Raw genomic sequence first — 27,147 nt, forward strand, 5'->3', positions numbered from 1 at the left:
CCTTTAAGGTCTTGATTTCCTTGTTAAAGATGTTCTTCGCCCGAATGCAGTCTTTCCTGTTGGTCAAATAAGACAACTATCAACATTTCCACTGTGTCCTGTTTTTAATCTCTTAAGGATGGATGTTTGTGAGGTTTTGCTTAATAAGGTCTGGAATATTCTGCCCGTTTGTTGAGTTGTAAATGACTTTTAAATGTTCAAGTTCTGTTAAATACAAGGAAAACCTCTATGGGTAACTTTGGTATTGAAGAAGTCATTTGTCAACCATGGTAAAACTTGCAAACCCACTTTACACAGAGTGGATTCTTGAAGCTATACAGAAAATAAAAAAGCAAAAGCAAAGGCCCTCTGAAGAGAGAATCTGCCATGCAGTCAGCACTTCCCATGGGTTGGATAAGAAGACAGTCTCGGAGCAGCTGGAGCTCAGTGTTCAGGATGGCTCAGTTCTCAAAGTCACCAACAAAGGCCTTGCCTCCTATAAGGACCCAGACAACCCTGGGCGCTTTTCATCAGTTAAACCAGGCACTTTTCCCAAGTCAACCAAGGGGTCTAGGGGATCATGTAATGATCTCCGCAATGTGGATTGGAATAAACTTTTAAGGAGAGCAATTGAAGGACTCGAGGAGCCAAATGGCTCCTCCCTGAAGAACATTGAGAAGTATCTCAGAAGTCAAAGTGATCTCACAGGCACCACCAACAACCCAGCCTTTCAGCAGCGGCTGCGACTAGGGGCTAAACGCGCAGTGAACAACGGGAGGTTACTGAAAGATGGACCGCAGTACAGGGTCAATTATGGAAGCTTAGATGGCAAAGGGGCTCCCAAATATCCCAGTGCTTTCCCATCCTCGCTACCACCTGTCAGCCTTCTACCCCATGAGAAAGACCAGGTAAGTGAAGAGAAGGTTAATACGTTCTAAATATTGCCCATCTGACTTGCACAGTTTCAGTTAAATTGTATATGGACAAAAGTCCCGAGGGAAGTTGAATAAAATCAACTGTTTCCTTAAGCGCAGGCTTTCATATTTTAAAATGTATACATTGTTTATAATGTAAATTGTTCTATACTGTTTTACTCTGTATTGAGGGCTTCCTCGCTAGTCAGTTAAGAATTTAATGTGATGATTATGTGATTGTTTTTTAAACTAATTGGTTGAATACTTGAAGGGACCTGGGTAGAGAACTTTAATCCTCCTTCATTAAGGCAGGACCATATATATTTCAAAAATCTAAGAAAGGCCATCGTGTATTTTTCTCTCTCAAAATTTTAAAATTATTTATAATTTATTTTTTCTGCTTTATTGAGGTATAATAATTATTATCAGAGAAGACGTCTATAGACTAGTTATGTTAATACTGATAACCTGTGCATTCCTGGTATTGTTTTAATATGTGACCCAAATCCTGCCTATTTAAAGTCATTTATTACTGTCCACTTCTCAGTGGGTGAAACTGAATGTTTGTTTTGTCTCATACCATATCTTTTCTTACAGTCTTTTGTTTCTTTGGGTCTTATGTTATTTCTGTAGTATATATATATATATATATATATATATATGACAGATTTCTCTTTAAGTGACGGCTACAATTTTAAGTATTGGAGTAGGATTTTTGTTTCTCATTTCAAAGCTACTGAGGTTACCTCCCAAACTAAAACCAAAGTAGAGCAAGAGCAAATTGTTTATATTTGGGCCTTTCATTGTTGTTAGAAAGGATGGTTGTATGTGTTGACTACATTTCTAGAAGTGATGGAAACACAAGTGTTAAGAAAAGTTGTGTAGCTGATGGCTTGTTTTTCCTCTTTGGATACAGCCAGCTCTTGAGATGGACTCTGCTTCCCTCAGTGGTTTAAGCTGATAGAAGCCTAGCTCCAGAAACTGGGTAGGACCAGGTGATTTGCCTTCCACAGACTAATTTAAACCCTAGCATTTATTTCTTAATTGTATTTTTATTTTATTAGTTTTCCTCAGATTTATTTATCTTCTGGTGGCATTTGTGTTTGTGTAACCAACCCTCAACTCTTTGTGAGAAAATGTGGGCATAAAGAAGTAAACCTACAAAAAATTTTTTTAATAACATTTGTTTCAAAAAAATGTATTGAGTGACTCAAATCCTAATTCCTGTGTCTGACAGCCACATTAAGCACTTCTGTTTCTCATTAAATATTTTTATAAAAGCGTATACACCATGGGGAAATTCCTTAAGGGGATGTAGAGCCATTTCTTTTTTTTTTTTTTAATATTTTATTTATTTATCTGACAGAGAGAGACACAGCGAGAGCAGGAACACAAGCAGGGGGAGTGGGAGAAGGAGAAGCAGGCTTTCCGCGGAGCAGGGAGCCCGAAGTGGGGCTCGATTCCAGGACGCTGGGATCATGATGTGAGCCAAAGGCAGACGCTTAACGACTGAGCCACCCAGGCGCCCCTGTAGAGCCATTTCTTGTTGGATTTGGGTATCTTTGTTTTTAAAACCTGTACATTACCCTGAGCTATATTAAGGTTTTATAATTACCAGGTACATGGACTAATTCAGGCAGCTTTAGGCACCTTAATAGAATGTTTCAATAAATTTGTGATCCAGGGGATATCTTTACTTGTGATAGAAGTCACTACAAATTTTCCACAGTCCCTTTCCTATCCTTCTCTTTAACTTTGCCCGTCATTTCTTGCTAACCTTATCTTTTTTTTCATGCAGCATCTGTATGGAAGTATTTTTAGTCTAAAGGAAAATTCTTGTCTGAAAGTATCTAGAATTGAGAACAGAGTAATTTACTGCTTAGCCTGCAATTGTTTCTATGATGCTGATCTTTTTATATTGTCCAGTTTGCATCATCATCGAACAAGGAAAACAGAAAAGGTGTCCTAAAATTTTTACTTGATGGAATTTGGAGACCAATTGTAGTAATAATTTAATCATAATCTAATTCTTAAAAAAGAACAAATAAAGCTTAATAAAAATCATATCAAATCAATTTGACCATAAGCAATTATATTGTTTGTATTGTATAATTGCAATAGTATTTTTCCTTGAAAATGTAAATTGCCCTTTGAGATTACAAGTGGTAAATAGTTTACAACCATGTAGACTTGCTAAGTAAATGTAATAGAAGTTCTTAACCTGGGCCCATGAATGAGCTTGAGATAGATGGATAGGCCACAGAAATTGAATAGAAAGTCTTCTGTATCCACACGTTTTTCCAAGGTTAGGGTCTATTGTGGTTTTTTGTACTCTTTGTTTCTTATACTAAAACCATAATGTGCTAGTTGTTGGCTTTTGATTATTCTTACTTTATGGTTGCTGAACATGGATCTGAATGTAGACTGGTTGTACTATGGTTTCGTGTACATAGTACTTTCTCTAATATGTTCGAAGGGCAGATTATCATTGTTCTTGATGTGCTAGAAATCCTTAGTGTTTGTATTGTGGGAAAATGTTTATGATATAAATGACAACTGTTTGTACAGAGATGGAGTCATCTCACAATTTAGCCAACTGATGTCTCTCAGAGAAGCTGTTACTCTAGTTACTTTCCCTGAGTAGTTCATTTAATTGTGAAAATGAAAACAAAAATTGTAAAAATAATAACTAACATTTCTTAACACTGGCAGTATGCCAGGTCCTTGACATTTATTGTCTCCTTGATTGACACAATAACTGGGACAGCCATAGGATTATTATCCTTATTTTGCACATGGAAAACTGAGGCTCAAAGCCTAAGTAATTTGCTCAAGACCACTGATAGAGCTGGTGAGTGGTGAAGCCCAGTTTCTAGGGAGGCAGCGTGACTCCAGACGTCTTTACTGCTGGGCTGTATACTGGTCAACAGTGGAGGCTTTTCATTAACAGTAAAAGTCTCTCTCCCTTTTCCTCAGATGTTTAGAAGCAGTTTCCTTCAACAAATAGATTTCTGGCATTTTAAATTGTGGTAGTTGCAGTGAGCTTATTACACTTTTTAAAGCAGGTACTATTTGTAATATTAGCAATATGGGAAAGCAGTAGGGAAGGTAGTAAATCTGTGTCTAATTAGATTTAACATCATCATCATTCCTATGCATGGCTGCTAGGAGGAATACAATGCAAGTTAAAATAGAAGGGCTCCTTCCTTTCTGAAATGTAATTGCACATCTTCTGATAGTCTAGAATTCAAATTGGATATTACCACACTGGCTCCTTAGCATAACTTCTTTGTATTTATTTAAGAAAGCTCTCTTTGGTGAGGTGATATGGAAATGAATTAAACCACCGAAGATAAAACTTTATCTCTGACTTGGTGAGGGAACTCCTAAAGGATAGTATTAGTGTTTCTCATTAAAAGTGGTAAAGCTCAATTAGGTCAGATTATGAGGACTTTGGAAAGTCAAATATTCTAAGAGAGACTTCAGTTATCACCACACACTTTGTAGCATTAAGATTCCATTTGAATATTTGGGCTTTAGCATTTTTATAAAATCAGTTTAGTTCAGTTTTAAACAGATTCCTTGGTATTTCACTTTATTGGCGATATTTTGCTGTAATTTATTAATTATCAAATATTGTTGTTTCCACTACAGTACATAATATGGGAACTCTCATTTTAGGCTGCTGTAGTTGGAAAGGGAGATGCTTCTAATATCAGGTCGGGCTTTTGATGTTTTTTTTCTTGAAGAAGTGAAAATTAGAGTCTGCAAACAGAATTACAAAAACAATGATACTCTCCATAAGAAAAAAGTAAAGATGAGTTTAAAAAGGAACACAGACTATCCAAAATGGGGCTGAGAGGCAGACTTGTGGTCCTGGCTCGTTCAGTTGTTTATTCTGTTTGTCCCCCCACTCCCTTTTAGGGAGATATTTTATTAGGGCTTTTGGCAATGTTATTAGTATGAAATATTTCCATAAATACAAGATTAGTGTACATCCTACATTGCTTTCTTGTGTTGTGTAAATGCCATAAATAAAAGAACTTTATTTTTAGATCCCTTTCTTTGGTTTTCTCCACTCTGTCCTCGCCTCTCCAGTCCCATTATCCCTGCCCTAGAGAGACCCTCCTTGTCTTTCTCTGGGCCTTTTCCAATTGCCTGTACTTTGTGAAGGACCATTCACTAGTCCATATTGTTCTTTGATGTGGCAGGCTTCCAGAAGTCTCTCGGCCCTAGGGGAATCGTTCATAGTCTCAGACTCTGGATCTTTTTGGCAGAAATGTGTGTATTTTTTATCTGCTAATTACAGAGTCCAAGTGTCCTCCTCTCTGTTGACCTTCTTAGTTTTCCTTTGAATTGGTATCCTTTGTATTGCAGATGTCACATTTCTCTAAGAGTGCTTAGCTATGTGTATTCAGCTGAAAGTGGGATAAAGCCCTAAACATTGTAAAATACACTCTTCTGTATAACCTGAATTTTGGCATTGGTATGGATGAAAGTCAGTTTTAGAATGACTAAAGTTGGACAGAAACCTATTACAATGTAGAAGTCTAGCTGGATCTGCTGGTTTCAGGGTCAGGGAAGGAAAAATATTGTAGTTTATATTGTTCCTATAATTAAGCTTCGGTAGTTCTTCCAAATAGCAGACTATCTGAGGACTACTTTTGTGAGCAGATAATACCAGTTGTTGAGGCATTATTGAGAGAGCACTTGGATTGTCTCAGACTAGTTAGTCGGGTCAAGGGAGAGAGAAAATGAAGAGTGAATGAGTCTGTCTGTAGGACTCTGAGGTATGACAGCTTGTTCCACTTCTGAGCTTTGATCAAGATGGGACTGTCTAGACTTCTAATGAAGTAGGCTTCAGGTAAAGTAGCAACATTATGTCAGAGGATTTTAAATCCTCTGACATAACGAGTCTTTTTTTTTTTTTTTTAAAGATTTTATTTATTTGATAGAGATACAGTGAGAGAGGGAACACAAGCAGGGGGAGTGGGAGAGGGAGAAGCAGGCTTCCCACTGAGCAGGGAGCCCGATGCGGGACTCGATCCCGGGACCCTGAGATCATGACCTGAGCGGAAGGTAGACGCTCAATGACTGAGACACCCAGGCACCCCTGACATAATGAGTCTTAAACATTCTTTTTAACTCTTCGGATCCTAGGATGTACTTGATCCTGGAGCTGCCTTTTCAACAACACATGATCCTGTCCTGGATGATCTACATATAGATCAGTCTGTTTTCTGATTGCCTCATGTCATTTTCTTCCGAGCATCAGGGACTCCAAGGGTGTGAGTTTTTGACTAATTCTGGATATATTCAGCAGCTTTCAGGAATTTACCTTTGTATTCCACGTGCCTGTTTGGCGTATAAGAACCACATTTGATACACTTGCAGTGCCAAGAAGATCTATGTTTTATAGCTTTGAAGTTATTTAACAGTTAAGTGCTATTTGCTGATTGATTCAGATTGTATCTGGAATGGCAAAGATTTTTGTTCATTCTTTCTCTACAAAATTTATTTTAATAAGTAGTACATTTTAAGGTTTCTCAGAATGAAGGTCTCTGTTCTTTTTATGTCTTTTCTTTGTGCATTAATCATGTACAAAGGGTACATGAGAAAATGTCATTGTTATCACTGCAATGGCAAATTTTGGTTGTCAAGCCCATGACTTTTCATTTAGTTTGCAAACTGTTTTCTTGGCTGGCTCATCAAACTACAGTAGATTTGATGAAACTGCTCATCTCTAGTTACCCCAGCATTGTCTGCATCTTCTCAGGTACCTTGATCTCTGTGATCTATTAATGTTTCTAAGTACATAAACATCAATTAGCTGACTAAATCAAAGTTAGCAAATGAGTCAGCCATGTAATTTGTTTGTGACATTTTGAGTTAGCAGGGCTGTGAAAAAAACCCGTTTGTATTTGTGTGTAGGTGCCCTTATCTAACGGGTCTTCAGGTGGTGATGGGGGGTTTGTACATGTAAGAAGAGGAGGTATGGCAGTGCACTGTGAAGTGCTAATCCGTTTTTAGGCTTCTGCTTGGTGCCGGACTGCTTTCCCACAGCCGACTCCAGGAGCTGCAAACTGCATACTGTTGTTTTTCCTTTTATATGTGAGCCTTTTAAGTCACAGAATAGTAATGGAGAGCATAACTTTTTGCTTTATGAAAGGTAGTATTTTGAAAAATCTGCAAAATATACTATAGAGACAAAAGCTCTAGAGTGAATGTTATTAGATTTAAACTGAGAGTCTGGTCTTTACAAAGCTACAAAATAAATACTAATCAGTGGTCTAAGTAAAATCCAGGAAGGATTTGTGTTAATTTGACAAGTAGGTTTAGAATTCTTGAGCCATTATTTTTTAGAAACCAGCTTTGTTCAGACATCCTTTCTCTAATTTGCTTCACTTTTGATCTTTGATAAAACCAGCTGCAATTTTGTTTCATTAACAAACTTAACTGTTTAACAGATGTTTGTTTTGGCTTGATTGTGTCCTTTCTATTAGAAACAGCATAACATACATAGAAACCATGCTGGGCCTTTTCCTGTCTGTAGCTAGACAGGCGTTTCAGAAGAACAACTTAATTTTATTTACAAGTTCAATTTTTGTTCCTCTGTACTATTATGGTAGGTATACAAACATTTTAGCTCTTGTTCCCCCTGTCAGGGAGGTCTTTTGTTCTTAATCCTCCATCTGTTAGTCCAGTACCCTCCCCCACTCCCCTTATTTTTAGCATTGCAAAATCTTAGCATGCAGGGAAAAAGGTATTGCAGAAGAGGTAATTGAGATATCAGTGACTCTTCTACAGTTCAAGGGAGGGAATGGGACTAGCCTGGTGAATTTAGATAATTTCTTCCATCTTCTTTGATGTCAGTAAGCTGCCATATGGACAGCAACGAGGCCTACGGGAAGGAGGTGAGCTCTGGTCTGGGCTGCCTGTGATACTCAGAAGTGATGCGGGCTGGGATCCAGAGGCAGGCAGCACTTGAATGTTTCTGTAATAGTTTCTGATGTGGCCAGTCCTGATTTTTGTCCATGGTTTACTGCCATGCTTGTGATTCTCTCAGATCATAAATGGGCATGATGAAATTCAAGAAATAGAGGTTAAAGATTGTATGGGGTAAGAGAAACAATAGTAAGAGAGACAAAGAATGCTTACACTCAAAGCCAGTATTAAAGGACATCAAATGATGATTCCTATTTGATACTTGGTCAGCTTGTTCCCAAAAGTGGTATTTTAGTATCATGTAGAAGCTTCTACCTTGTATTGAAACCCAACCCTAGCTATTGAGCCTTGAGGTGTGAATAATGCTGCAGAAGACATGATCCGCTAGTGGAAGAGTGTGGGCTGTTTGAAGAACATGAGTTATTCCAGTTAGGCTGCTGGCGGCTTGTGAGGGGACCGGGAAAGGTAGGCAGTGAAGGGACCCAGGAATGTATTTCCCCCTTAACTTTGTATCAGAGAAGTTGAAAGAGTAGTACAATAAGCGCTGCATTTCTTTCACTTAGGTTCATCAGTTGTTAACATTTTGATCCATTTGTTCTTTCTCTTCTGTGTATGTATACAAACACGTACACATAGTCATAATTTTTGGCTGAACTGTTTGAAAATAAATGGCAGATGTTATGATGTTAAGATGCTATATTAAGTCATAATAATAATTATATACTGAGGAACATTTTCCTATATAACCACAATATTATTTCATGTAAGAAATTCAACAATGAAACAAGAGTGTTACCCAGTAGACCATATTTTCCCAAATGGTCCCAAAATGTCATTAATAACTTTTGTTTTTAACCTGTGATCCAGTTAAGGAGTGTGCATTGCATTTGGTTGTTGTATTTTTTTTTTTTTAAGATTTTATTTATTTGACAGAGACAGTGAGAGAGGGAACACAAGCGGGGGTGGGTGGGTGGGGGGGGTTGGAGAGGAAGAAGCAGGCTTCCCGCTGAGCAGGGAGCCCAATGCAGGGCTCAATCCCAGGACACTGGGATCATGACCTGAGCCCAAGGCAGACGCCCCCCGCGCCCAGGCGCCCCGGTTGTTAATATCTTTAATAGGGAATGGTTTTCCCTCTTTTTTTGCTTTTCACGTCAGTGGCTTTTTTTGTGGATTATTTTTTGATTATTTTTTTTACAATTTTAAAAAACCAGTATATTTTTATTTGAGTATAAGTGACACATAATACATCAGTGACATTTTTGTCAAGTCTAGGACAGTTGTCTTATGGGATGTCCCCAAATTAGTGTTTATATGATTGTGTCCTCATGATCAGATTCGAGGTAAACCTTTTTGGCAAGAATACCATGTGGGTGATGTCATATCAGGAGATAAATCCTTTTAGGTTGTCTCGTTATGGTGGTGCTTATTTGATCAATTGACTAAGGTGCTGTTAGATATATCTTTGCCATGTGAATGGTGTGTATTAGTTTTTTCATTTGTGTGTATTAGTTTTCTGTTACTGCTGTAACACATTACCACAAACTTAGTGGCTTAAAACAACGCGTATTTATTGTCTTAACAGTTCTGTAGGTCAGAAGTCCAACATGGGCCTCACTGGGTTAAAATCAAAGTGTAGATAGGGAGCCTGTAGGGAAGAACGTGTTTCCTCACCTTTTCCAGCTTCTGCATGCTGCCTGCATTCCTTGGCTCTGGCCATCTCCCTCATCTTCAAAACCAGAAGTGTTGCATCTCTCAGACCATTTTTCCGTAGTTGCATCTCTCTCTGACCACAACCTGGACAGCTTTTAAAGGATTCATGTGCGTAGATTGAGGCCATTTAGGTGTAATCCAGGATCATGTCCCCATCTCAAAGTCCTTAACTTAATCGTACCTGTAGGGTCATTTTGACATATAAGGTGACAGATTCACAGGTTTTTGGTATTAGGAAGTGGACAGTATTGGGGGGGTGCTGCATTATTCTGCCTGCCACGCAGTGGTTTTGGTATCCTCACCTAAATTAGTTTTTACATTGGAGGTCGCAAATCTTTGAAGGTTTGGGGTTAAGATGTAATATGGTGTATAAATCTGCTTAGAAAAGAATGAATCACAGTTTATGGGGTTAAAGCTAGCTGAAGGCTGGGAGTCAGGCAGCCTGAGCTCTAGGTCTGATGGTACATCCTGAATCATATCCATAAGAACAGGAACAGGGGCTACCTCCTGCTTCCACTTAGTGTTTCTTGACTCACAAGTTGAACTGAAGGATGGATTTGGCAGTTTTTAACAATAGGAGTTTGGATATCCAAACTGTTCCCTGAGAAGTGCATTTAAAGTTATAGAGAAGGATCTTTCTTTAATTGCCCACAGAGTGCATGAAAAATATATATAAGACAATAAGATAGGCTCTTTGATGATATATATATATTTTTAAAGATTTTATTTATTTATTTGAGAGAGAGAGAGAGAATGAGAGACAGAGAGCATGAGAGGGAGGAGGGTCAGAGGGAGAAGCAGACTCCCTGCCGAGCAGGGAGCCCGATGCGGGACTCGATCCTGGGACTCCAGGATTTGACCTGAGCCGAAGGCAGCCGCTTAACCAACTGAGCCACCCAGGCGCCCCTCTTTGATGATATTTTAAATACTAAGTATCATCAGAAGAATTTTGTCTGTTATTTAAATTTGAATCCTCAATTAGAAAACTCTAAATAGGTTGAAAAGAAACTGACTTACTTAAAGAACAGTATCATGCTTACAATATTATGTCAATTTTATCTCAATAAAGTTGGAAAGTAAAATATGCAGGTGGATATATATGGTATTCTTTCAGTTCTTAGTAAAAACTCAGAAAAGATAAATATCAAATCAAGATTCACAAAGGCAGTTAACCTCAAGGATTCTTTTTCTTTCATTTCTTAGTGTTTTATTAGAATCTCCCATAGTAGCTGCACTTAGTTGCAATGTGTTGGAAATATTAACTGTTCCAGTTGTTAAAGAATAACTGTTTAGTTATCAGCCTGTGAATGTGCTCTCTAGAGCTGATAAAAAAGATGATCTTGTCATCTGATGAGCTCTGACCCTCTGTAAACCTTCTAACTTATCTCATTTTCCACCAGCTATTGAAATATAACGAGATGCCAACAGTTACATCCTCACAGAGCATTTATACCAACTTATAAAATTACCTCTTTATTGGAAAATTGTGTAATATCTTGATTTCAATTTAGCATGGCATGTTGGTTAGCAATAAATCTTACTGGGGTATGCACACGATCCTGCAGGCAGTTTGCAGAACATTGATCGGGTGCAAATTGTATGCATTTTTCTAGCTTCTGAAACTTTCAGAGCAAAATGAAATAAATAGATACCACCAAGACCACCACTTTTTAGGTTGTTTTTAATCTGACACAGTAGACATCGCCATGAATCTTGCAGGAAGTACCTTGACTCTTCTAAAATTCATTATTTGTGTTTTTGACTATTTTAAAGTTCCCCATTTTGTCTGTGATATACAAGAGAAGCAAAAGAACGCGGTTAAAACATGCACTTTTAATGTGTGCGTAATAAACAGTTCATATTAGATTGGATAGAGTGGAAGGCTCTATAGAAAACATGCAAGAAATTAATATTAAACGCTCAGTGCTTACTATGTACCAGGTAACATCTAAGTACTTATTATATACAAAATAATATCACATGAACTCTGAGAAGTACTGTTATTAACGGAATTTTGCAGATGAAGAAACAGGCCAGAGAAGGTACCTTTCCCAAGAGTGCACAGGAAGTGTTGGAGCTGGTGTTTTAATCTTGGCACACAGGTTGGAGTATAGCCACAGCATCACTTTCTAGGCTTCTCATTTACTTGGATGAAATCAACACATATCTGAAGTTAACTGAAGTTGTAGTTTGTGGTTCAGAATAGAAAACCAAAAAGCATCACATTCATTTCTTGTCTACCATGAATTAATTCAGTAAACTGAATTAACAGTAACATATAAAGCACTGTACGAGGCACTATAGAAATTACAAAATATAAATGATATTCAAATGGTAATTAAGATTATAGGTTGAAACATTCCAAGACATGCAGTGATATGATTCCTTCTCAAATGACCAGTGTCGTAGTGTTCATTTACAGAGTGATTGAGATTACAGAGTAATTGAGCTCTTCCTTTCTATAGAAATTAATAACCACCAACATTTCGGGGCACCTGGGTGGCTCAGTCATTAAGCGTCTGCCTTTGGCTCAGGTCATGATCCCAGGGTCCTGGGATTGAGCCCTGCATCGGGCTCCTTGCTCAGCGGGGACTCTGCTTCTCCCTCTCCCTCTGTCCCTGCTCGTGTGCACGTGCTCGCTCGCTCACTCTCTCTCAAGTAAATAAAAATAAAATCTTTAAAAAAAAAAATAACCACCAACATTTCTGTATTGCTTACTGTGAGGCAGGCACTACTTAAAGTGCTTTAAATATAGTTAAGTTGCCTATGAGGTGGTACTTCTTTTCATTCTTAGTTTACAAAGGAGGGAATTGGGGCACATGGGGTTAAAGGACTTGCCCAAGGTCACAGAGCCGTTGTGTAGTGGAGCCAGGATTCAAACCCAGGCATCTTGGCTCTATAGTCTGTACACTTAACCACTATGCTATACTATCTCTTACTTGCCTTATGAAGAAAAACCTCTTTTAAAGGTATTAAAAAGAGTTATACAGGTTCCTATAAACTTGGACCTCTAAGTGCCTTTTTAGTGTTTATAATAGGGGTCATTGAAAAGACTTAAAATTTATAGCATGACATGACATAAGGTGGCTTTTCCCAAATGATGTTCTGAGGTAGAATGAAGTACTCTTTTTAAGATGTTCATGATGCTAATAATGTTCTGAGATTCCAAGCCCCTGAGAAGTTCTGATACTTAATTTCCTTAACCCTCAGTTTCCCAAGATGACTTGATGATGGGCCCTCCCCTCTCCCTTTCTCTTCATAACAGCCATTCACTTGTCTAGACATCTTTGCATTTGGTTAAAAGGAGTTTGGATTGTGCTGAAGTAAAGGTTATACAACTAATCTCTTTTCCCATATCTCCCAAATACACATCCCAAAGATTAACTGAAGTTGTAGTTTGTGGTTCAGAATAGAAAACCAAAAAGCATCACATTCATTTCTTGTCTACCATGAATTAATTCAGTAAACTGTTGTATGATTAATTCTTCAACTGAAGAGTAAGATTTTAGAGTTGCACGTGAACTTTAGGATCACAAAGTTCATGTGTTGTTTTTACAGATTTATTTATCCATTTTAGAGAGTGAGAGAGTGAGCGAGCGTGTGGGGGAGAGGCAGTGGGAGAGGGAGAGAGTCCCAAGCGGACTCTGCGCTGAGTGCGGAGCCTGATGCGGGGCTTGATCCCATGACCCCAAGATCATGACCCGAGGTGAAACCAAGAGTCAGACACTCAGCTGACTGTGCCACCCAGCTGACCCCAAGTTTATGTGTTTTAAGCCAAGGTCCAGAGACTGTTTCCAGGAGGTTGTGAACCTCTGAAATTTTATGCAAGTTGTTGGGCTTATATGCTTATGAGTATTTTTCTGGAGCTTCTCCCCTCTCCCCTCCTTCAACAAGTCATTTGACTCAGGCCAGTGGTTCCCAGACTTTGCTGCACATTTGAATCATCTGAGAAGCATTTAAAAATTCTGAAGCCCAGATCACAGCCCACACCTGCTAAATCAATGTTGAGGGTGGAAGGCAGGTGTTAGAACTTCTTGAAAAGCTCCAGGTAATGCCAATGTGCAGCAGAAGTTTAGGAATCACTGCCCAAGGCTAACTTACTTACTTTTTTTTTTTCTTTTTAAAAGATTTCATTTATTTATTTGACAGAGAGAGAGGGAACACAAGCAGGGGGAGTGGGAGAAGCAGGCCTCCTGCCGAGCAGGGAGCCCGATGCGGGGCTCGATCCCAGAACCCTAAGATCATGACCTGAGCTGAAGGCAGTCGCTTAACCGACTGAGCCACCCAGGCGCCCCTAACTTTATTTTATAGATGTGTAAGAGTCTACACTGAGGTGGTTGAGGAAACAGTCTAGATGTGTTAATTGGGTGAGGCCCCGGTTTTTGCTGAAAGGGATCTTACAGATCATTCTAAAGAAAAAGGCCCTGGAGCCAGAATGCTTAGTTCAGATCCTGACTTCTCTGCTGGCCAAGTCCATCCTGTGCCTCCGTTTCCTCAGCTGACAAATGGAGATAATACACAGACTGAATGGGGGTTGTTTGCTCCAACTGCATAGCCCTCAGATATCGAGGTAGTGAGCTTTCCCTAGGTCATGATAGAAAGGGCTGAGCAGAGTCCAGGTTGTGGAAGGGGGCAGCGTCCCTTCTGCTCGAGGGTGAAGTGTAAATTGGTGTCCTTATCACCTTCTAATGAAGACCTTCTTCCTACTGGATGCTTGCTCTACTCACATAGGCCACTAGTGGCTAAAATCCACATTTCTGTGTTGTTGCTTCCCCACTTCTTGTTATTTAAATAGTTAGAAAAAGAGTATGTTTTCAGAGTAACACCTGTTCACTGGATAGACTTCGAAAAATCCAGAAAGGTTCAGGGGCGATACACCATGACTGCAGATTTCACTCCAAAGATAACTACTGTTAAAAACTTTGTATGTTCTTCCACTCTTTTTTTAACCCCTACATGTATATATTTGTTATATTTAAATAAAAAGAAGACTGTATTAGCTATATAATTTTTTTAAATTTTATTTTATTATGTTAATCACCATACGTGACATCATTAGTTTTTGATGTAGTGTTCCATGATTCATTGTTTGTGTATGATACCCAGTGCTCCATGCAATATGTGCCCTCCTTAGTACCCATCACCAAGCTAACCCATCCCTCCACCCCCCTCCCCTCTAGAACCCTCAGTTTGTTTCTCAGAGTCCATAGTCTCTCATGGTTCGTCTCCCCCTCCGATTCCCCCCCTTCATTTTTCCCTACTATCTTTTTTTTTTTTTAACATATAATATATTATTTGTTTCAGAGGTACAGGTCTGTGATTTCAACAGTCTTACACAATTCACAGCACTCATCATAGCACATACCATCCCCAATGTCTATCACCCAGCCATCCCATCCCTCCCACCCCCCACCACTCCAGCAACCCTCTGTTTCCTGAGATTAAGAATTCCTCCCATCAGTGAGATCATGTGATACATGTCTTTCTCTGATTGACTTATTTCTTAACTATATGATTTTATATGTTGCTTTCTACATTTAAAGTCTGTTGTGAGCCTCTTTCTATATTGTTGATTATCCTTTGCAGTGTGACTTTAAATGGCTGTAAGTATTTATGCTGACTTTGTTTTTCAACACATAGGATGTTCCTAACTGTTTCGCTATTACAGATAATACTGCTACTGAAAATCTGTGTATACAGAGGTAATTATTTCCCATAGGATAGATTATGGGAGGAGGTATACTGGGGCATAAACATGAATTGTTTTCCTAAGAGTTTTGGAACATAGTATCAATAAGTAGGCAGATTATGAGAGGCTTTGGGCCTCCACTTGGCTTCCTAGCCTCCCTTTTTATCTTGCTAATGTGGTAGAGGGAAGAGTGAACCCCTGTTACTTTCCTTTGTGTTTCTTTGATTACAAATAACTCGAACATGTTTTGTGTTTAATGGTCATTGTTCAATAACGGTATTGTGATTATCTCCCCATCCTTCTTCCTGTAGCCTGGAGGCAGCCATCTTCAACTCTTTAAACCATATGTAGTAATTTCTTCTGGAAGGTAGAGTTCTGTATTTTTAAACAACATTCATATAATGTTATTTCTTAAGTTTCAACTTTAGACATTTTCTGTTGACTTCTTGCTGAGCGAAAATAAGGGTAAAGGTCTCTGGAGTGCCTGGGTGGCTCAGTGTTAGAGGAGTCTGCCTTCGGCTCGGGTCGTGATCCTGGGGTCCTGGGATCGAGTCCCATACCGGGCTCTCTGCTCCACGGGAAGCCTGCTTCTCCCTCCTCCACTCCCCCTGCTTGTGTTCCCTCTCTCACTGTGTCTCTCTCTGTCAAATAAATAAATAAAATCTTAAAAAAAAAAAAAGGTCTCTGATACACATATTCCCTTCCCTTTCCCATTGTCTTTCATCTCGGTGTTAAACCTTCATTTTTGCTTAGGTCAGTATTTGTATTCAGTATTTATATTTTTATAAGTATGCAAATATTACTCTGGTGGAGCCATGAAGTATACTGTATACTATTACCAATTTTTGTGATTTTTCTTGGTTATTTTTAGAATGTTCTTCTCCATCCTGAGTTCAGAGAAGGCATTTACTAGTATTTCCTTTTTGTTTGTTTGTCTTTAGTACTGTTATACTTCATTAAAATTGTAATTTTTCTTTTGGTAAATGGTGTAAGGATCTGTTTTTTGTTTGCTTTAATGGTGGACTGAATGTTTCAGTATCATATAATTTTTACTTTCCCCACTAATTTATGATGCCTTTAGAAAATTATATAGTAACTTTGTATCTATCAGAAATCCAGATCTCTCTTAATACAGTTTCACTTTTGCCTTTGAAAATTTTAATTAAGTTAACTTTCCAACTTCTTTTTCACTTAACCTTATTTAACCTGTGGAGGTCTCTGTCTCAAGTTTTACTTTGGAATGTCAGGGAGAAGGGTGGAAGACATGCAAGTGGCCTCCATGGTACAGTATTCCCATTTCCAAGGATTTCTGGAATAGATATATCCCTTGAAATCATTTTCCCTTAAAGGGGCAGTAGAGGGTCTTAGCTATCCCTATATGTCAGCCAGCCTGTTTCACTAACTTACGATCATTTTGTGAAACTGAGCGTTCTGAAAAGGGTTTATTTTAGCTGATTAGCTATTGTAATGATGTAAAAGTGCATTTGTCAGAGATCCTTGCTGTATTAAATTTGACACCCTTAGAAGAGTGGTTTCTTGTTGGGCATGCCTTGAGCTGTTGCCTATCGTACTCAGGCCCCTACCCTGCCGCCTGTTTCCATCTACCTCATTCTCCTTAAGTGTTGCTCAAAGATTTACACTGGGCTGTAAATTTCCTAAATTTACTTTTTTTTTTTTTTTACTGGTTTCTAATTTCATTCCATTGTGTCAGAGAACATCGTTTGTATGATTTCAGTCCTTTTTCATTGATTGAGGCTTGCTTAATGGCTTAACCTATGTTCTGTCCTGAAAAATGTTCCATGTGTACTTGAGAAGAAGGTGTAGGGGCGCCTGGGTGGCTCAGTTGGTTAAGCGACTGCCTTCGGCTCAGGTCATGATCCTGGAGTCCCGGGATCGAGTCCCACATCGGGCTCCCTGCTCGGCGGGGAGTCTGCTTCTCCCTCTGACCCTCTCATGCTCTTTCCGTCTCATTCTCTCTCTCAAAAAAAGAAATAAAATCTTAAAAAAAAAAAAAAAAAGAGAAGAAGGTGTATTCTGCTGTTGTTGACTGGAGACATCTATAGATGTCGATTAGACCTAGCTTGTTTGTAATGCTGTTCAAGGCTTCTGTTTCTTGATCTTCTACTTGATTGTTATTGAAAGTATAATATTGAATTGTCTGTTCTTTCAATATTGCCCATTTTTCTTAACCTATTTTGAAGCCCTGTTGTTAGGTGCATATATATTTATAATTGCTATGTTTTCTTCATTTATTGACCCTTTCATAGTTACACAATGTCCTTTTTTTTCCCTAAGGAAAAATTTTAAGATTTATTTATTTGAGAGAGAGAGAGAGAGAGAGAGAGAGAGAGCAGGGGGTGGGGAGAGGAAGAGGGAGAGGGAGAGAGACTCTCAGACTCTACACTGACTACAGAGTCTGACATGGGACTTGATCGCATGACCCTGAGATCATAACCTGAGCCAAAACCAAGAGTTGGACCAGACAGTTAACCGCTGCACCATCCAGGCACCCCTCTGGTAACAACTTTTATGTTAAAGTCTGTTTTCTGATATTAATGTAGCCATTACTATTTGCATGATATGGCTTTTTCTATGATGTTAATGAATACTAGTCATAGTGAAGAGGCTTTGGGGGAATACTTCATTCAGTATCTCCCCGTTAAACATGATGGGGGCTTACGCAGTTGTTATGCTAAAGAAGTTTTATTAGGTATGGATTTTTAATTTTACCAAATATCTTTTCAGGTTTTATGGCGATACAATTTTTCTCCTTTAATCTTTCATATGATTAACTATAATAACCAATTTCCTAATATTTAACCAGCCTTGCTTTCTGAGTATGAATCCCACATGTTCATGGTATATTATTAATGAGTGACAGTCCTTTGAGTGTATATTTTCCTGGCATATTTTAAAATTTCTGTCTTAATAAATATACCCCCAACATTTTATATACATGTCTATTCAGTAAAGAAGTGTTATTAGTAAGCTTATTCCCTGTTGCCAGTCCTTTTGTTATGCTTATATTAGGGGACCAGATTTTGTGTGTGTGTGTATGTGTGTGTGTGCGTGCACGTGTGCGTGGGTTGTGCATGGGCATGTTTGTGTGTGAGAGAGAGAAGGAGGGGGAGAAAGCGAGGGAGAGGGGAAGGGGGGGAAGAGAGTACAACATCATACAAGAGAGCTAAAACACCATCCTAGGTTTTAGAAGCTGTGATGGAATACATTGTAATGCATGGTATATCCAAATCTGTGTTGTAACAAACTATAATATAATAATTTATAATTTAAACTAAGTATTTTTTACCATTAAATCAAAACCAGATGTCTTAATGGGTGATAATACTGAAGGCATACGTGTGCAGCATAATATGATTGAAAGAATATGGGCATTTTAAATTTAAAATTTGCAGTCTTGGACTTTTAAGAAGTTATAAAAGTAATACCTAATATGGGCACCTGGGTGGCTCAGTCGTTAAGCATCTGCCTTCAGCTCAGGTCATGATCCCAGGGTCCTGGGATCGAGCCCCACATAGGGCTCCCTGCTTGGCGGGAAGCCTGCTTCTCCTTCTCCCACTCCCCCTGCTTGTGTTCCTGCTCTCGCTGTTTCTCTCTCTGTCAAATAAATAAATAAGATCTTAAAAAAAGAAAAGTAATACCTAATGTCAAAAATTTAATGTATAAAGTAAAAATTAAGAGTTGTTCTTCATTGACCCTGCATGTTCTTCCCCTAAAAGACAACCATAGTTAGTGATTTGTGTGTATTCTTCCAAGCCCTTTTAAAGCAGTTGTAAATAAATATTATATATACATTTGTATATATATTTTAACAAAAAATAGATTCATACTTTTGGTGGTTTTTTGTTCTTTTGAAATTTGTTTTTTTAGGTATATAAGAAATGTATGAGTGCATTCTTCTTGGGGAAGTTCTAGTGATAGAAAGAAAACAGTGACCCATACAAACTCCCTGAGTTTGAGTCATCTCATTTGTAAAACAGGAAGAAAAAAATATTCTTCATGGGGCTGTCAATTAGGATTTAATGAGATGATGTATTTAAACCCCTAGCACGGTGTCTGTTCAATAAAAGAGATGAGCTAGTTATTTTGAACATGTATCAGCTCTGGAATTTTTAATGAAGCACAATTTGGCATATAACTGTATGATCTGACAGTGATCTTTTGACTTACTTTTGTCTTCATTCAAGGCCCTGTAAAAAAGAAAAGGTCTTAGATATTTTCCTTCATAGCTTTGTGTGCTATCAATATGAGTTTAGTTTAATAGCAGAGGTCTTTTTTCCTTCTTTATTAATTATTTACATTATTCTTCCCCTCGTTCCCCTCAAGCTATTAATCAGTTCATTGTTTTCAAACCAAATTGTGCCTCCTTCACAATTTCTGCTAGCTTCATATACTGTCTGTATTAATTATATTCTTAATATTTTCTTTCAGATTGCCCCACTAAACAGGTGTAACAAATGAAATGCCACCGTGAACCTTGGTTTCTGGACCAGATATTGGGGGATAATTAGATAATTTAAATTTGGACCAAATCTTAGGGGAAATTAAGGCATTGATATTCTTCATATAATAATGGCATTTTGGTTGTCTGAGATCATGTCCTTATAAGTTAGGGTATGCCTTCTGAAATATCTAATGGTGAAGTGTCACGCTGATGCAACTTACTTTTAAGTGGTTCAACAACAGCTATGTGTGTATGTATGTATGAATAGAGATACAGATGTAGGTAAAGATAGGAGGCAAAAATGTCTATTAGTGGATCTAGGTGAAGGGTATACAAGCATTGATTGTACTACTTCAACTTTTCTGTAGGCTCGAAATTTTTTCAATATGTAAATTTGGAAAAATAAATAATTAGAATACTTACTAAAAATTAAATCACCTCACTTTCTTTACTTTAATAGATCTACTGAAAAAGGAAACTCTATTATTACCATTAGTAGAAAACAAGCATTCCTTGTCATAAATAGAAGGTAACTGTAAAACTTACTTTCAAAATTTTCTTAAAATGTGGCTGGATACTTTTATCTGCCAAGGCTCTCAGCCTGAGGCCTGCTCTCTCAAAGGAACATTAGCAAACATTACAGAGGTGTTAAAGACATATTAACACCAAACTGAGACTTTCTCCTTGACTTAATGAGAGAGTATGAAAGAAAATTGAAAAGGGAACAGCTTTATCACTCTCTGTGATTCAGGTCACCTCAAAGCATCACCATGCTTGGGAAATACTGCCTCCATTGATGTAAGTGTCGTGTGTTAGGGGGAAAATAAACTTCTATATTGAATTCTGTTTATAATGCTCTTCTGTGTTGATTATCATTATCATTTGGTAGTTTTGATCAGTACAGATGAATGTTTAGCCGAATGGTGGTATCCTGGCTAAAGGCAGATGTCAGGTTTTGCAGTCTAAATTGTCACTGGTTATTTGCTCTGAAGTTGCTCTTGTGGTTGGGGTTTTGCTGGTTCTTTTCTCCCTCCCTGTCTACCTCCTTCCCTCCTTTCCTTTTCTCTTTTTCTTTTCTTTTCTTTCCTTTCCTTTTCTTTCTTTCTTTCTTTCTTTCTTTCTTTCTTTCTTTCTTTCTTTCTTTCTTTCTTTCTTTCCTTCTTTCTTTCTCTTTCTTTCTTTCTTTCTTTCTTTCTTTCTTTTTTTCTTTCTTTCTTTTTCTTTCTTTCTTTCTTTCTTTCCTTTTTCTTCTTTCCTGCTATATTGTTCCTGCTGTTATTTGGAAGCCACTAGGTTGCTTTGCCTCTTGAACAATGAAAGGCTCCAGATCGAGTCTGCCTCACATTTTGTTATCCCAGTACAAGACTCAATTGAATAAAACATATTACCCATCTGGCTTGGAAATCTCAGTGGCACTCAAAATAACTTACTAACAAGTTGTTGGATCATGATATCTTGATTTTCTGAAAGTTCAGCTTCTTTTTAGCTGTTGCTAAGAGAAATTTCATTGACATGAGGGACACGAGGACATGTCTGCATGCTGCCAGTTGTTTTATAGGCATTTGGCTCTGCCGCCTTGCAGATGGTTAGACTCTGGGTGGTGGGTAAATGTGTGCTGATTATCTTATTGAATTAAGGTAACCTTTTGTCGTTCATTGAATTCTGCAGACCAGTTGGTCAGTGAGCAGCTGCTCTGTGTGGCTTGGTTTGAGTTTTGAAGTACACAAAGACTATCTTAAAGGGTGGTCAGTCTAATCCAGGTATTCAACAAAGCAATAGTGAGTCTCTTTTGACACTGTTTTCTGTTCTGAGGAAGTGAATAAACAAAAACGTTTTTACTTTTTGCTCAATTAACTAAATGATTAATGTTTTTTGTGTTTGGCCGAATGCTTCAGAATTTTTTTACCTGATGTTTTAAGTTGAAGAAAATACCCTAATATTTGATGTTAGAAGCATTCTAATTTAATGGCAGAGTCTGTGTTTGAAGATGCATGATAGAATGATAGACTGATGGAATTGTTTTTTGTTTTTTTTTTTAAATATATATATATATATTTTTTTTTTAGATTTTTTGTTTATTTATTTGACAGAGACACAGCGAGAGAGGGAGCACAAGCAGGGGGAGTGGGAGAGGGAGAAGCAGGCTTCCTGCCGAACAGGGAGCCTGATGTGGGGCTCGATCCCAGGACCCCGAGATCATGACCTGAGCCGAAGGCAGACGCTTAACGATTGAGCCACCCAGGCGCCCCGGAATTGTTGTTTTTTAAGTTTATTTTCACAAATAGTCTAGAAACTAAAGCATGCCTTAATGATGTCATTTCTTGGCAAATTCCAGCTGTGTAAATTACCCTATTTTTATATGGATTCTACCTCAATTGCTGGAAACTGTTTCAGGAGGCTTCTTCTTTTCTTTCTTTTTAGAGTAAATGTGGGGCTCGAACTCATGACCCCAAGATCAAGAGTTGCATGTTCTACTGACTCAACCAGTCAGCTGCCCCAGGAGGCTTCATTTTTAATAAAGGTGTCCTTAATTGTTTTTAGTAAATTGCTGAAATTTGGGGCTCATTTCTCCTTTAGGAAAATTTTTTCTTGGACTGATCTTTTTGGTTTTACTCAGGATACAGTGTAGGTGTCCTCAGAGAAAATGAATGCAGCCACTCATTGATTTACTTACTGTCAGAGAGAAATCATTTAATAGTGATTGGTGAGGAACCATCTGATTTCTCTGGTTTGCTCATCTTTTGGGCCTAGGAGACTTTTGATTCAGAGCCCACTTTCTCATTTGGATTGATACGTGAGTGAGGATCATAATGCCTATCAACATTTAGTAAGCACATATTCTGTGCTGGGCACTGGACTGAACTCTCTATGTTCTTTCGTTCTGTCCTCAGTAACTTTATGAGGCAGGTCTTATTAGCTCCATCTCAGAGATGACAAAACAGTCTCCCAGGGGAGGGTAAGTAACTTGTCCAGTATCACACAGCTAATTAGAGCCTGGGCCATACTGGAGTCCAAGGTTCTTAGCCTCCAAGGCTCATATTCTGTTCTGCCCTGCTGTTGTTGTTTTAAAGATTTATATATGTATTTGAGAGAGAGAGAGAGAGGTGGTGGGGGGTGGGCAGAGGGAGAGGGAGAGAGAGAATCTCAGACTCCCCACTGAGCTGAAATTAGGATGCTCAACTGACTGAACCACCCAGGCGCCCCTGCCCTACTGTTGTTTTAATGAAGATCAGTGTTGTTACTGAGCTAGTTTTTTGGTCAAGCTTAAAGGCAAACTGAAAGTTCTCTTTTAGGGTTTCGGATTCTGTGTCGATGCTTGTCACAATTATGATAAAAATAATATAACAAGTTGTATTAAAAAACTTTTTTGAACACTGTCCATAATCTTAGCACCCTAACACAACTATTTTGTTTTTGGTTTTCTCTTCCAGGTTTGTCTATGTGCATGTCCTTTTCCATAACTATAATCAGAGCATATCTGCAACTGTCTTCTGCTTTTGAAAAAACACTTATTTCATAAATATTTTCCATTTTATTTTATTTCTAGAGTTTATTTATTTAAGTAATCTCTGTACCCAACATGGGGCTCAAACTCACGACCCCGAGATCAAGAGTCACATGCTCTTCCGATTGAGCCAGCCAGGTGCGCCAGTATTTTCCATTTTAAATGTCATTCTTTAAAAAGGCTTTTCCTAATCTTTTGAACCTCCCATCTAAATGAAGTCTCTTTAGTAAGTCCAAGGAAGTGCCCTATACTTTTTCTTATTAGCCCTTTTCATTGTCTATAATTATGTATTTATTTGTCTCGTTACTTTTTAACTTCAGTCGTCCCCTCCAGATGGAAAAGCTCCACAAACACAGAGACCTTATCTCTTTGCTCACCTTTGTTGAATGAGTGCAAGTAGTTACATTATTTATTAGCCAAAATTAGGTTTCCGTTTGTCTCTTAACTCCAGCACAGAAACACACAATCTGTCTAGAAACTGTCGGACAGATTTTCACCAAACTTGGAGGGTTTGTGGAGAGTGTGTTTAGGATGATCAGGAGACATGTGTCATATGTTTCCTGATCCTGTGTTAGAGGTACTATAGAGACATTTTAAATGTGAGACCTAAATTGAAAGTCCTAAGGGCAGGTTATTGGAATGGTAGACCTTGGTTTGCATATCACAGTTGAAAGCTTCTCACTTGGAGGATGAGCAGCAGCAAGAATGTATTTAATGATGACCAGCGGATCTCCCTGTCAGATACCAGCCAGTTTCAAATAGATCCATTTGATCTCTTCATTTTCATTTTGCTTGTTTGAACTTAAATTATCTATTAAAAGAGATTATTTTAATTGCCATTTCTCTCCCGCGAAACACTTGAGCTAATGAAACAAATTAAACAATTGCAAATGTTTGTAGTATAAAAGACATTAGGATTTGTCACTATTTGAGACTAGAATTTGGTTGAAGGAAGAGACTGTTACACATAACCCTGTGGGATATATAGTGATTCGGAAGGTCTAAAATAAATCAGATACTTCAGGTGTGTAAGAAAGCTAACTGCCTGGAATTATAAAAATCTTACTAGGATAATGTGTACATATCTGCAGATGGAAAAAAAATAGGAAGAGTCAAATTAAAACAAAGTCATATTTAATATTTGACATTTAAAAGAATAGTTTTGAATTGAGGGGGTGGAAGATCAGCGTTTGAATCTTTGGAGAACAAATGGAAACAGGAGTTAATTTCAATCACCCCTCACTTTAATTCTGCAGGCTTTGTACCATGTACCCTCTGCTGCCAAGGTCTGCATATTTCTTCTGTAAGCTCATCCTTCTCCTCCTGCCCCCGTGGAGTTTTCCACAGACCGTCCTCTCTCCTTTGTACTGCCCCATGCCATGATCCGCGTAGCAAATACTATATATATATTCTTTATGTATTTTGGATGCTAACACTTTGTCAGATATGTCATTTGCAAATATCTTCTCCCATTCAGTAAGTTTCCTTTAGTTGTTTCCTTTGCTGTGCAGAAGCTTTTTATTTTGATGAAGTCTCAATATTTTATTTTTGCTTTTGTTTCCCTTGCCTCAGGATACCTATCTAGAAAAAAGTTGCTAGGGCTGATGTTAGAGAAGGTACTGCCTGTACTCTCTTCTAGGATTTTTATGGTTTTAGGTCTCATATTTAGCTCTTTAATCATTTTGAACTTATTTTTGTCAATGGTATAAGAAAGTGCTCCACTTTCGTTCTTTTGCTTGTAGCTGTCCAGTTTTCCCAACACCATGTGTTAAAGAGCCTGTCTTTTCCCATTGGATATTCTTTCCTGCTTTGTTGAAGATTAATTGGCCATATAATTGTGAGTTTATTTCTGGGTTTTCTATTCTGTTCCATTGATTTATGTGTCTGTTTTTATGCCAGTACCGTACTGTTTTGATTACTACAGCTTTGTAATATAACTTGAAGTCTGGACTTGAGATGCCTCCAGCTTTGCTTTTCTTTTTCAAGATTGCTTTTGCTATTCAGGGTCATTTGTGTTCCCTGCAAATTTTAGGATTCTGTGAAAAATGCTGTTGGTATTTTGATAGGGATCACATTATATCTATAGATTGCTTTGGGTAGTATGAACATTTTAACAATATTTCTTCTTCCAATCTGTGAGCATGGAATGTCTTTCCATTTCTTTGTGTTGTCTTCTATTTCTTTCATCAGTGTTTTACAGTTTTCAGAGTATAGGTCTTTCACCCGTTTGGTTAGGTTTGTCCCTAGGTATCTTACTATTTTTGGTGCACTTGTAAATGGATTTGTTTTTTTAATTTCTCTTGCTGCTTCATTATTGGTGTATAGAAATGCAGCAGATTTCTGTAGATTAATTTTGTATCCTGTGACTTTACTGAATTTGTTTATCAGCTCTAGCAGTATTTTGGTGGTCTTTCAGATTTTCTGTATATGGTATCAGGTCATCTGCAAATAGTGAAAGTTTTACTTCTTAATGATTTCAGTGCCTGTATTTCTTTTGTTGTCTGATTGCTGGGGCTAGGACTTCAAATATGGTATTGAATAAATGGTTTTACGGGACATCCTTGTCTTGTTCCCGACCTTAGGGGTAAAGCTCTCAGTTTTTCCCCATTAAGGATGATGTTAGTTGTGGGTTTTTCATATATGGCCTTAATTATGTTGAGGTATGTTCCCTCTAAACCTACTTTGTTGACGGTTTTTATCACGAGTGGATGTTGTACTTTGTCAAATGCTTTTTCGGCAGATAGAGACTATGTCTTAAACTTACTTTTATCATCCATGTTGCCTACCACAGGAACATGCTTGATTAAATTTTTTAAAACATTATAGAATCTCAAGAGTTGAAAGAGACCTTATGGGCCACGTAGCTGAACCCCCTGCTTGAATTGCTTCTGCACAGTCCTCACAAATGGTCATGGAGCCTCTGCTGAAATGTTGCAAGGTTGGGAGCCCCAGAAGCAGCTTTTGTCTTTAGGGTGTGTTATTGTCTACTTGTATATTTGGAGCTGCTCTCTGCTCTGGGTCCAAATAGGGCTGGAGGGAGAAGGGAGAAGGGAACTACTGAGTATCTAGACGTGCCAGACACAGTCCTGGACATTTCACTTACTGGGTTTGTGTGCGTGTGTGTATTTTTAGTTTTTTATTATAATTCCAGTGTATTTAACATACAGTGTTAACATCTGTTTCAAGTGTACAGTATAGTGATTCCAACAATTTTGTATATTACCCAGTGCTCATTATGATAGGTGTTTAGGTTGCCCTTTTTTTTTTTTAAGGAAGCAAGAGCACCTGTGAGCAGGGTGAGGGGTGGGGAGGGGCAGAGGGAGAGAGAGAATGTTAGGTAGGTGGAGCCCAGTGTAGGGCTCCATCTCACAACCCTCAGATCAAGACCTGAGTAAAACCAAGAGTCGGATGCTTAACCAACTGAGCCACCCAGGCACCCTGGTGTTTAGGTTACTTTTAATAAGGGATAATTTACTTCCTCCTCACTTCTGTTCAGGAGCCAATTTTCATTTTAGGTTGAAAGGGCCTCCTACTCACTCTCTTGTAGCACCCTCACCTCTCAGATGAACTACGGAATGGACATTGTCCTCACTAAACATATGAGGAAATTGGGGCCCAGAGAGTTACGGTCACACAGGTAGGAGTCAAACCCCATCTTCTGACCGCAGAGCTAGTCCGTTTTTTTATACCACTGTGGGCTTTTCTTTCAGGCTGAGCATGTGTATCTTTCCAGCACTGTGAACCTCCTTGTTTTGGAATGCTAAACCATCTTGGTCTTACTCATTGTGGTAACCTTCACAGTGCTCATCTTAGGGTGGGTGTTAATGTTGAATGCTTCCCAGTTGTGACTACATACTGTACTGTCTTTCCTGTGGAAGAGAAGGGGTCTTGCTGACTGTATCTGTCAGTGTGCAGTCTTACCCAGGGATGTCATTGACATATG

General features: G+C 38.3%; 1 protein-coding gene across 5 annotated transcripts in view; it reads left to right on the top strand.

Moving 5' to 3' along the window:
- Positions 1–27,147, top strand: part of KAT6B (lysine acetyltransferase 6B) — a 181,355-nt gene that overhangs the window by 14,143 nt on the left and 140,065 nt on the right. For all 5 annotated transcript variants that reach the window (XM_064594857.1, XM_045878150.3, XM_045878149.3 and 2 more), the window contains exon 3: positions 9–887. In XM_064594857.1, the coding sequence (XP_064450927.1) occupies positions 267–887 (621 nt within the window). In that variant the 5' untranslated portion in view covers positions 9–266. The remainder of the gene's footprint in view (positions 1–8; positions 888–27,147) is intronic.

This window comes from Mirounga angustirostris, unplaced genomic scaffold, assembly GCF_029215605.1.
Source record: "Mirounga angustirostris isolate CCGP_5_RB_7025 unplaced genomic scaffold, mMirAng1.0.hap1 SCAF_6, whole genome shotgun sequence".
Lineage (NCBI taxonomy): Eukaryota > Metazoa > Chordata > Mammalia > Carnivora > Phocidae > Mirounga > Mirounga angustirostris.